Here is a 12,783-nt window from a genome sequence, read left to right as displayed (position 1 = left end):
CTACTCTCTACTACAAAGCTTGTGGACATTCTTAGTCAAAATCTCTTCTTGTCCACTTTTAAATATTCCAGAAGGAACTGAAATCAGAATGTTTCAGATTAATTTGAAACTTTTTTTACAAAAACTTTCTGATCCTGGGATATAGCATATATTTTACTGTTAGAAAATTGTTACGCTTCTCTAAAAATGAGGCCAAAGTATACCTTGACTCGATAGAAATCCATCTAAAATGGCTTAAGCTTATTTCAGTGTGCACAGCTCAGCGTGTCGATCCAGGTCTTATTTATTTTGTAACCTCTACTTACAAGCTGGAGTGTTTGCAGTGATCTCTGCATACTTTGAACAAGGACTCTGGCACAAATTTCCTACTACTAAAATTAATTCACTGATGTAAATCCAGACTAAGTCATTTCGGCTTAAAGAGACACTTGAGAAAGTGGGGACAGAAGGTAACCTAAAGTGTGATTTGCTACCGAGGTGTTTTGATAATGAGCATTGTCTCCTCTGCAATGCCCAGATATCTGAAAACCCAGTTGCTGAAAAATACACCCTGTGCTTCCTCTGCAACACGGCATGCAGTGCCATCTCTCTGTCTATAGGAAACATCGTTTTCATATGTTGCTATAAGCTTCTTATTATCTTATTACATTAATATATCACATAATTAGCACATTTATATTAATATATTACTATAATGCATAAAAATAATTAATGCATTTGTTATTGTTGATATATAAAAATATCATTATAATATTTGATCGTGTTCCACCGAGAGAAGAGCTTTGTTACCAATACCAGGAGAAGTAGAATCACACACTTGGAAGAGCTGCAGTGGTGGAGGGAAATAACAAGAACTAAAAATCAGAAATGTCCTTGGTTCTTACGCAAGGCAAGGTTTTAAATCATTTTAAGCAGAAGTGATGACCAACATCAGTTTGGAAGAATAAAGTCCAGATGTCTCTGAATGTCATCTTCTTACTGACTTCAGAAAGGAAAGAAATCCCAAGAAGCTAGAACTCCCAAACACGCATAAAATTAACTACTGTTTTGGAACAAGGACTAGCCATTTATCAACAGAAACCAAGCCCTGAGTGTAGACAGTCTCCATCTAGATTAGAGAAAGGCTCAACTGATAAAGCCACGAGAATTTAAGGAAGAAAAGATGGACAAAGACCAGACAGCTCCTGAAACAAATGGTTATCAGACATTTGTTCTATTAGCAATATAGGGCAAGATCTTTACCTGGTATAATTACCATAGAAGCAGTGCAACTAATTGTGCTGCATGGCAGCAGTAGCTGTAGTCCATGTGAATTTACTCAAACTTATATTCACATTCAAAGTGTAATGTATTTTTTCCATGCCATAGTTGCTGTGCAAAGGCAACAAATGATCTTCGTGAAGTACTTTCTTCCCAGGCAATCCAGTAAATTAACACCTAATGGACATCTGTTTTTCACAACAAAGAGTATTTCTAAGCATTATAACTTCTCTGATCCAGCTTCATCTTGGATGGTTTATTTTTATGATAACAAAGAGGAAAGAAATGAGTTCTACTGAACTTTTCACCATTCATTGGTCTTTATTACAGCAAAATTCTCTAGGATACAAGCTGCATCCAATATTCAGAGCTACTAAAAGTTTTGTGGGGCCAGGAGCCAAAGGAATGGGTTGGTTCGAGCAACTTTGCTCTTTCCTCACTAGCAGCTCAAAAATCCTGCACTACATTTTACCCTCCTCTTTCTGATATCTAGCACTTCAGTTCTTTTCCCCTGTGACCAAATTCTTTAGATTGTCATCTTGTTTCTCCAGGCTCACTAGGACTGGGGGGCTGTGCAGGAATTAACCTTGCAACCCTCCAGTGTCTTGGTGACTATTAACAGCGCTCAAGAAACCTGTTTCTTTCCATAGCTCTTTCAAATCAAAGCTAATGTGACAAAACAATAAATTACCATAGTAAAGGATAAGTGACCTTACAGAACAAATTCTGGTTTTTCTGCAAGCTTCAGAGCCTCATGCATCCCTGCAGCCGATAGTTTCCGGTTGATATTTCTATATCTGCATTGCAGGAGGTTGCGGTAAGTTGTCCTCAGGTCCCGATTGAAGAAGGCATATATAAAAGGGTTAATGAGGGAGTTTGCATAACCCAACCATAGAAATGTTCTCTCAACCCACAGTGGGATACAGCTGCACGCTGTACCGCAGATAAAGGGCCTGGCAGTTGAGAGGAGAAAAAACGGCAGCCAGCACACGGTGAAAGCCCCAACAATAATTCCAAGTGTAGTGGCAGCTTTCTGTTCTCTCTTAAAGATGGAAATGTTTTTCTTGTCATTCTTCAGGAGTCGTGAAAAGTTAGTACATTCTTCGGATTCCTTGTGCAGTTTTACAGCTCCATTCATAGAAATCCCTTCCATTTCTTCTGGCCGGGGAAAACCAGCAAACTTGTGTTTGGCAGCACTCCTCTTAGCAGCTTTGTAAATCTGATAGTACATGAAAAGCATCACTGACATTGGGATATAAAACGCAACTGCTGTGGAGTAAATTGTGTAGCCAAAGTCTTGACTGATCAAACAAACCTTTTCATCGTTTACATTTTTGGCCCAACCAAAGAGCGGGGGTATGGTGATAGAGGCAGATAAGAGCCATACACACAGGATCATTTTGGCCATACACTTCCCGTTCTGCCTTACAGGATACGTGAGAGGTCTTGTTATTCCCAGGTACCTAGAACAACAACGTAGAGTTATTATATAATGTAGTGGTTAACTGATAAAAGTAATTCCTCATAGTCTGCTATTAAATATAATATCTTTAGCTAAGGTTTCTGTTTTTACATTTTTCAATGCACGTATTTCAAACTAGTAAATCCATGTATATGTTTTTCACTTTAAGATTTATGGTGATGGTATTCTGTATAAAAGCTCTTTCCTAGAGGGAAACCTCTAGCCACAAAGGACTGGGATTTTAATGCATTTGTGCAGTCTTCATACAGATAATTAATTTTTTGGTTATTAAGGAAATTCTGAAACCCAAGTTTTATTTGGCTAACTTATGAAATCTTGATGTATAGACAAGTGTGTGCTCCACAAACATATAGTATATTTTTTGAGTGGATGTTTAACTTCAAAGAAGCATGAGTTCATCTTCATTCCTTACTTATGCACCACTTTTGAAGATCCCTGCCACTAATCTGAGATAATGAGTTGTCTTTCTTAGTTTCACGTTGCAGACAAGCACTACAAACTGTAAACTTATGTCAAGAGTAGATTATTTCAATACTACAATAATTCTTTTTATCGTCATTTAATTAGAAATGACATTTATTCAATATCGTAACTTCTACCGAACAAAATAACAATCTATCACAGTGTCAGTTCAGGAAGACCTGTGAAAACAACGTAGTTTTACCAGAAGCTAAGTTTAGAATGGTAAATAATCGTAAACAACATGTCAAGTTTTTGTAGAAAAAATGAAATCTGCTGACAACTTCCACATTTCCAAAGCTATGAGAGCTTAAACCACTTTTTCCTTTTTGTTTGTTTGTTTGTTTCTTCCTAGTAAAACATTTATCACTATTGCCTCATATAGCTGGACACCAAGATCCTAAGCTTGTTTGCTCTCAACTACAGAAGATCTCTTTATGTTCTCTCTAATGATGGGAGCTTCTCTTAGATGGAATTAGATGTTTGGTGGCTTTTGTTATTGTTGTTGCTGTTTGTTTGTTTCCACTTAACATTTATACTTGAAATTTAGTTTCTGCTCAGCTGGAACTTAACTTCCTGTTAATTTCTCAAATTGTTCTTTTGTTCCCCCCTCCCCCCACCCCCAAGGAAGAATTTTGAGAAAAAGCAATGTGATTCACATCGCTACCTACTCATAAAAGACATGGTTTCACGTCAGGTTTCAGAACATGGTTTGGGTTTCAAGAGGTACCAGCATTCAGTTATACAGTGAAGGTTTTGGAAGGTTATAAACAAGAAATATAGTAATATGAGTATATTCTTTTTTTATCTGAGCATTTTTCCCTCTCCCTATTCACCCAGCAAGTCAAAATACAAGTATTTTCCTAGCTCTGCAGAATGCTGCATTGTTGATTTTACTGCAATGCAGTAAATTAAGGCCAGTGCTGCTGCTTTAAACAAGAACCCAGGTATGCTACAGTATTGGAAATAAAAGGATGCATCATTTCATGATCTGTTCTGATGAGTAACAACAACCAGTGTCAACAACGTCACTGGCATTTATATTACTGATATGGCAAGTTTTATACAAAGGGCAAACCGGTTTATTGTGTCCTATTCTTGACAGCATACACAAGCAAATGACAGCAGTCCTCTATTGTGCCAAAGAAGTCGTGCCTGGTGGTGCTGTGAGCTAGGAGTATTAAAATTGGCTGGAATTAAGGCACTAGGATGTATGAACATGGATCACAGTATTAGAAAAGGTTGTTTCTCGTCCACCTCATCATCCTCATATTAGAGGAGGAAACCTCATATTAGAACATAACCATCACCCTAGTGCCAGAGGCCTTGGGCGTATTGTAGATGCCATGGAGATTTCTATTGTACACAATAGTAGCCAAAACTGGTTGCACTGCTAAAGAGGGAGACTTTTCCAAAGTGAGGAAAGAGGAAAGTTGCTCAAATCAACCCATTCCTTCTGGGATAGCAGTGGCACACCCTTAAAATTTGTCTGAGCATAGCATGACTTAGCTACAAAAGAGCTACATGCACCCTTTGTGCAGAAAGCTTACATGGCATTACAGTGTATTGCTTAAAAAAAATATATTTAAAAGTTGGTCCACCTTCCTGAGGTATGTGTTTTTCTAGCTATTACTCAATTGCTCATTAAAAATAACATGATTACGAGGTGAGCTTCATTATGTAGCCAAAACAGTTAAATTAGATTTCTGTGAAAATCAGATCTGTGGGCTACACACGCTGAATGCCTAGTGAGGTATCAGAATATAACAAAAAGAATTCATGAAAGTAGAAGTATACTGAAAAGAATTAAAATTCATTGGTTTTGCCCTGGCACCACTTTTTTTTGGGAAGCTATCTGAGCTTCAAAAATGCTATTTGAAATTAAAATACATTAATTAACATAAAAATACACCAGCATCCTTTCTGCCTTATCCATTTTGGTAAATGTAGTATGATAGGAAAAAAAGTCAGCAGGCATAAATGAAGGAACTTTATCTTTTTATCTCTATCTGAAATCTATTACCTCTGAAAACTTACTTGCAATTTCAAAATAGTGTAAATCATTACTGTTGTCTAATACACTAGAGAGTGTCCAAGACTTAATACATTCATGAGTTTCAAAAGTGTTGTGTTAAATTCATTGCAAAAATATACTTTGCAATGCTTATCTTTAATTACTACCTTCCAAAATGACTAAAGGTAAATCAGCTGAACTTACTGTATCATTCCAAAAATATGTAACATCTTGAGGCATTAATGCTGGGAAAGATTGGAAGTCAAATTCCCCAAAAAGCCTATTTCATGTATCTCAGACATCCACACAAGAAAGAAGTGTCTTGGACTTGCTATTCTGAGATTTGTTCTTTTTCCATGCCACAGATGTTCGTTTTGATCTTGGCAGGAAAGAAATCGTGCCGCAGTTCTCAGTGGTAAGAAAAGGGCGATGCAATTTGCTATTCTTCCTCTGTTGACTTTCCTGAATACACAGTTGTGCCAGACAGGGCTTCTTTATCACCTATTCATATTACACCCAGCACAGAGGGGACTAAATCTAGGTTACTCCCCAAAAGCTCACTATTGCAGGCACCTGGCCCTTACTTCTCACTCTGCATTGCCTGACGCTGTGTGCAGCACACCCAAGTGCAGGATCCTGCCCCAAACCACTGTGGGATCACTATTACAAGTACAACACATGGTCTCGTCAAAGCCCTGCTGCCATTCCAGAAAGAAAGGCTGCTGAGTGAATGGAGGGAAAAGAGCAGAGACAACCTGTTGCAAGTATCTAGTGCATATATAATGACAGCTTATGGGAACTTTTCTTGTACTATGTCACTGAAATCTGGAAGACAATCCCTTGCTCAAATAGCTCAAAATAAGAGCAGAGAACGTAGACCAAGCAGAAGGGAAATAGTGAGGGGCAGAGTAAATTTGTTTTTAACTTAATGTGTAAACCCATGAGCACATCCCCAGTTCTGGGCTAATTTCTTTTGATTTCTTCTCTTCCCTACTGGAGGATTAGAAACTCCCTCCTGTGCTGCAGTCCTATTCAGGCGTGAGGCACAAGGGGTGCTCAGCCCTAGGGAGGAATAATCATCACTTGCCATCCCCTTTCTGTAGTTCTGCTCATACGTAGGCACGAAGAGCTTCCTCCTCCTTGGGGTGCTATCATCAACTATTGTGAACAGCCACCATTTGCCACATTTACAATAACAATAACGCAAAAGGTAAATTAATAAGTCCTTTTTTCCCTTTCTCTTAATAAAAATCTGGCTTGCCATGATCTAGTGTTCTTTCCCAGTACCTCTAAATTGTTATAGACAATAATAAAACCAGTACAACTGCATAGGAGAGCATTCAGGGTTTTCTGTTTGGTTTGGTTTTGTTTTGTTTTCATTCTGTCTTTTTGATGTTGGTGTATTACAATGATCCATTAGAACAGTTTTTGTCCCACAGGGCTAACACAGTCTCCATTGTCACTTGAACTGCAGATCACACAGGCATTTGTTATGAGTGTGCTCAGTATGCTAAATACTACAGAAAGCGTCGGGCTGTAACTTACACGGAGGGTGGGCAGTATCACAGACAGAACAGGAATACACAGACCCTAGTTTCCATTTCTGGCACATCATTTTATCTTACTGTGACTCTTTGTATTCCTTCTTCCCATCCGTGCTTTTCTTAGCTATTTGCTTGTTGTGATGGCTGTCATATTCTACCGCTGGCACAATGATTATCAGGACAGAAACTGGACTGCTACTGTGTGCCACTTGATGTTACTATATATTGAAAAGAAAAAAGGGAAAAAAAAAACCAATGCCCTACAGGCTCAATACAATTTCTTTTTTTGTAAATAAGTTTACTTTATTCTCTAACCTAGAAAACTGTAAAAAAGTTTTCTTTTTCTCCACTACTGTGAAGTGAGTTCACATAGGCGTCTCCTCATCATCAGAAAAAATTTCCATGAAGATATTTCTCATCATCTGCACGTGAATAACTCTACATTTGTGACTGAAGCAATTCCATAGATATGGAAGAAGATACCAATTCTTTCTCCAAAAATAAAAAAGCCGCAGTGCCACGCATGGTAGCATTTCAGGTTAACCAAGCATGATTTATTTTTTCTTTATTTTGGTGGCTTGAACCTATTTTTTTTTCCCAGCAGAAAGTTCATTTCCTTTTCTTTGTTCCCACCTGAGAAAGCTAAATATCTGTTATATTTAGGCTGTAAAATGGAAAATTGTTCATAGCTAGACTGGAAATTTTGAGATAAGTCTATTCCCCCCACCTTCTGAATTATGAATAAAGCAAACTGAGACAAACTGAAACTTAACAGCTACATCAACTTCAACAACAGAAAGGAAATAGTATTAGGATGGTCCAATTCACCTCTGTTACTTGTCTGTGATGATAGTCGGAGTAACAGAAAAATAAACAGCTAAGAGCATTAAAACTGTTTTAAAGCCTCCTGCACAACCCAATAATAAATTGAATGCACCATGACATGGGGATTGCTTATGCTTTTTTTTGAAGCACACACATATAATTCCTTTGTCTCTGGTCTCCATGTACTTTATAAGTAGATGGAATTCTATTTTAATTAGTGCACGTTTGTTTCTAAGACTTTATCTGGCTGGTTACTCCCTATCACTGACCTTATCTATCAGTTGGTTATTCCTGAATCAGTTTAGCATCCGCCAAGGTCTGACCTTGCTTTTATGAAGCAGTTTGGATTACCATGGAACAGAACTGGAAAAGCTGTCGTGAAAATTATACAGATGTGTATTACAGCTATTTCTATCAGGAATCTGATACTGTGCTATTTCTATCGCTTTACTATTTGAGTTGGAGTTGAGCTTAAGCTAAGGTTTTCTGCTCTTCCTATTTTTGATTTTTAGAGTTATAGAAGTGTTTTCTTTAAAAGGTACAAAAATGCTTACTAGTTTGCTTTTGTGCTCTTTTTCTAGTACAGCAGCTTTTCAGCTTCAATACATAGTTCCTCGTATTTGCTTCTTTGCCAACCCACAGCTATACAATCCTGTCTAATGATTCACCTGCCATAATAACTTATTCTGAAGAATGATGCAAATCTTCTGCTCTTCCTTCGGTGGCCGTGGTTCTCTCATGATCTTCCACAATTTTTCTGTTCAATTCAGTGCAACGTTAAGAGATACTTAGCAAGAATAGAAGAACAATGCCATTCCTAAAAGCTATCCAGCATTCAGAACCATCCCTAGTATACCAATCTACCTAGAATTATTATTTTTGCTTATGTTTTGATATATTAAAAGGTAAATTAAATATAAATGTAGCATGCTGAAACAATGGTCATATCTATTATTTCTGTTATGGCTACATTGAACATCCTAACAGAAATTGTCTTCTTTTCAGGGGTACTGTGTACCCACTAAATAGGAGATACTTTGTCCCACAGAACTGCATTTAAATAAATAAGCTATACAAACTGATCAGGGAAATATTATTCTTATCACATATTTAAGCAATTGAGATGGAAGCAAAGGGGCAAAAACACAAAAAGACTTAAGTGGTGAGACATAGGCATTAAAGTGCATGACTATGGTGTTATAATGTGAAAAGTGACCTTGTTAATTATCGTATGATGGCCTTGATACCTGTCTTTCTGCAATAGAGACTGGCCTCATAATCACTTCATGATAACTGACAGTTTATTGTCACAGAAGAGGAATATATTTCAGAGGCAGTAACAGAAATACTCTTCTTCACAGAAGTGAACTGCTACTGATTTTATTGCATATGTGACAGCTTTCAGAGTATGTATTAGATCACTTTAAAATGTAGACATTAAGTATTGTGCAATTTCAGAGTGAGACAACAGAACTAAGAAAATCAAACCATTAGCGAGGGGAAAAAAAAGACTTTGTTCAACTTCTGTGCTCCATCTGGCTAAACACTGCATCTTTTCTATGCAGTGAATTAGCACATAGTCTATAAAAAGTCTCAGCACAGTCACCAGATTACACTTCTTAATTGCATTTGCTAGAAATGGTTGAGGCCCTAATTTCTCCTTTGTAGTCAATGTTGAATGCTGTAACATGAAAGACCTTAAATGTATGTAGTGGTATGCATTATGTCAGATGCTTACTCTTCATGTTTCAAGTAAGTTCAACATTATTGATATTATTGAAATAGTGATACTTAAATTGTGATGCTTGGAAGAATTGTAATGAAATATTTGCTATGCTTTCAGCAAGGTTAACATGTTTTACTATTTCTCCTCTTGCTCTCAATTAAATATGTTTCCTATAAATAACTTATCGCTACAAAAGGAAGACATTCCTACTGTTGGAGCGGGTATATGTTAAATACAGTATTGTACTTTTATTGTTCATAGTAAATGTTCTGATGTGATTTTTCTGTTCCTCAAAAATCATTGCTTATTTTTGATGGGACTCAAGAAGCATATGCTTTTCTGGCAGTGGAAGAAGATTAAGTCAATCAAAAATAAATATCTCTTCATTCTAAAGGAATATAATTTCCCTAGTTGAAGATTATGTTCTCCTCTCTTAGCTTTCTTTCACTTTTCCTGTACTTTCATGGACTTCCTTCCTCCTGTATCATGCATTTTAATATTTATTTTAGTTCATTCTTTTATTCCACTGATTCTATTTTTATTTCACGTTCTTGCCCTGCTTTATTTCTATTCCTCTCCTAGTTCTGTATATGTCCTTCTTAATTTTTGCCTACTCATCTCAGACTTCTGTTCCACAGATGGGGGGGATGTAGTCTGCTGTCATTCTAACAGATGTGTAACAGCCATATTTCCAGAAAGATATTTGCGATGTCTTTCCATTCAATCTTTCTCATCTTAGTCATAATTTCTGTAACCATATTCCTCTTTCATTTCAGACCTCAGAAAATTTCTTTTAGCTGTTCTAACCCTTTGCCTCTAATTTTCCCACTGCATGATTGTCAAACTATTTGTCACCAGCTACTGCCTTGTTCTTAGCTACCTGACAGAACAGTTTGGTAGCCTTTGGTCTTCCTCTGCAAATGATATGCTGGATGAAAGAAAAGGTCCCAACAAACAGTTGCTGATTTTTTTTTATATATATATATTTTTTTTTGCAACACAGCCTAAATGTTAGATAACATATACTTCCTGGCCAATATTACACAATTACACAGATAAATGTATTATAGACTAAACCTTAAGGTATAACCTGTTTTCAGCAAATATTCTAGTTTAACATAGTATGTGTGTATTTTCCTTCCTTGTATCTTCACTGATGATGTAAAGACAGGAGACATAAGAAGGGAAATGGATTTCAGCTTATTTCATCCCTCACCAGCCTCCTAGAATCTAGATGTATTTAAAAACTGAAGAGGATTGGCAAAGAAATACTTTGAATGAAGTTGCACAATGTAATGGAAGATTTCCTATTTTTAAATGTTTAAATGTTTTCCTATTTTTAAATGTTTAAATGTAAGTGTCTAAACTCTATCTTTGTGGGTTTCTTCATCTCTGGTCTTCTGCATATATGCATATATGGCTTGCTTACTGATTGCAATAGGATTAATTATAATCATACAGCTCAAAAGTGCTTCCCACCCCACTCCTTGATAGATAATCTGTAACACTTCAAAAGTACTCTAAATATGGGCAAGTTACACATGGGTAGAATCTATTTTTCCTTATATTGTTCAACTATTTGCAAAGTCGAGGGAAAATAAATATTTTCATGCTTTTCTAGAAGAAACAGCATAACTGTGTCATGGGGGACACTTTGCCCGCTTCTGCCCTTTCTCCACTGCCAGAGATTCAAAAGTTCCCTTTAATTATTATTTTTTTTTAACATTCACTATTTTCCTCCAGTAACAACAAGCAAGTAATAGTGGAAGAAGAAGTGAGAAGAGGGTCAAAAGGCTCTTCCTAATTTTTAATTCCTTACCAAAAGTGAAAAATTGTATAATCAAAATACACAGTAAAGTACAATTTACAACATACTAAGATTTCAACATACAACATTCCTAAGATTTCAGAAATATTCCCTGCTTCTCAGGTTTTTTAAGCAATGATGTGGTATCTTGTTTTATTAATTTATCACAAGATGACAGGCCCCTTTTTGAGAGGGCAAAGAAGATATATTTTAGCCCTCACTAGACCAGGGAAAGCTTTGTCCTAGGAAAGAATTAAAGGGACAACACACTCTCATTATCTCCTGTCTGGTTGTGTTGCAATGTTTGTGTCAGATTGCGTGTACAGTACAATATAAGTTCAGGCTGGAATAGAACTGGGGAAAGGGATTGTATCTCATATAGCCTTATGTATGAAAAGAGCTAGCTAAGTCTGGAAAGGTAAAACAGGTCTGAGGATGACTGATTTGCTGTGACTGGAGAGGGTAGCTGTGGCAGTGAGCTTGAGGAATAGCAGAAGAAACCTTGAGCACGAATACATATGATTTAAAAGCTGAGCCTTGACTTGAAATGTTGCTTAATGGTGGTACATGGGACTCAAGAAGGGGGAAAAGCCAGAGATGTGCTGGGATTTACTTATGTTTGTTCTCTTATCAGTTTAGAGAATCTGAATCAGCAAGTGAATGGATGGGATGAAGGACTGGACCACTGGTTACTGGTAAGATACTGGCAGAGAAATTATGTGGCTCTATTCTTTTTTCATTGCAATAAAGAAATTGAGAAGGAATGCTTTAGGATGGGAAGTTATCTTTATGATGGCCTTTAGTTTCTGAGAAGTTAATTTCATATCCTGATCCTTACTCCCAACCGTTTCTATCTCCTGCACAATAAACTTCACTGTGTTCTTGCCGTTAGACACAGTCTGTCAGAAGATGGGCATTAGCCATGATCTTTTGCTGAATGCCTACATGATTAGAGGATCTAAATCTTTACATGATCTATCTGCTCATTGGCCTGAGCTACTTATATAACTGAAGGTAAGGTTCAAGTTCCTGAACTTCATTTGATCCTATAGGCTAGCCAGTATAGGGAAAACATGAGAGTTGGATATCACCAGGATAACCCAAGTTGCCCAGCTGATAGGCAGAAACACTCCAGACACTTGATATTGGGAACAGCTGTTGTTAGGAAAAGTTTTATTTGCTGCTTTGCCCTTGCTGTGGGGGAGAATTACTTTAAGCAAAGATGTGGTTTCTTGAAACACCAGCTGAGATGTAATTCGTACTCTGTTAAACAGAGGCAGTTCCTGAGCAAAAGAAAATAGAGGAATGGAAAAGAATAAATTCTACAGATTAGAAACTGAAAAAGATACCAAATCCATACTTTCCTCTTCTGGGTTACTGCTATCCGACCTCTCCCATCCCTCAGGCCCAGGGCCTTCATCAAAGCTAATGAAGATTTCAGGTTCTTGCCAGAGTTTATCCTATTCCTAACATAATTTCCCTCCTTCCCCTTACTGACTTGAGAGGATTTGGTTCTCCAACTCACAACATATTAACAGAGCACACATCTCTTTCCCTTTCATATCCTGGCTGTTGTTGTCCTGTGGCAAAGACAAGCGCTCATGGTTCCAGGCCAGCCTGCTGGCTTCAGCCAGGCCATAGGAGATGTGCCAGGAGACAACCACC

General features: G+C 37.3%; 1 protein-coding gene across 1 annotated transcript in view; it reads right to left on the bottom strand.

Annotated features, from left to right (window-relative positions):
• Nucleotides 1-1,545: 1,545 nt before the first annotated feature.
• HTR7 (5-hydroxytryptamine receptor 7) overlaps nt 1,546-12,783 on the bottom strand; it is a 28,674-nt gene continuing 17,436 nt past the window's right edge. Inside the window, exon 2 of the mRNA XM_035539647.1 lies at nt 1,546-2,723. Within this exon, the coding sequence (XP_035395540.1) occupies nt 1,973-2,723 (751 nt within the window). The 3' untranslated portion in view covers nt 1,546-1,972. The remainder of the gene's footprint in view (nt 2,724-12,783) is intronic.

This window comes from Cygnus atratus, chromosome 7 (genome assembly GCF_013377495.2).
Source record: "Cygnus atratus isolate AKBS03 ecotype Queensland, Australia chromosome 7, CAtr_DNAZoo_HiC_assembly, whole genome shotgun sequence".
In the NCBI taxonomy this organism is placed as follows: Eukaryota; Metazoa; Chordata; class Aves; order Anseriformes; family Anatidae; genus Cygnus; species Cygnus atratus.
This window is presented reverse-complemented; position numbering and strand designations above follow the sequence as displayed.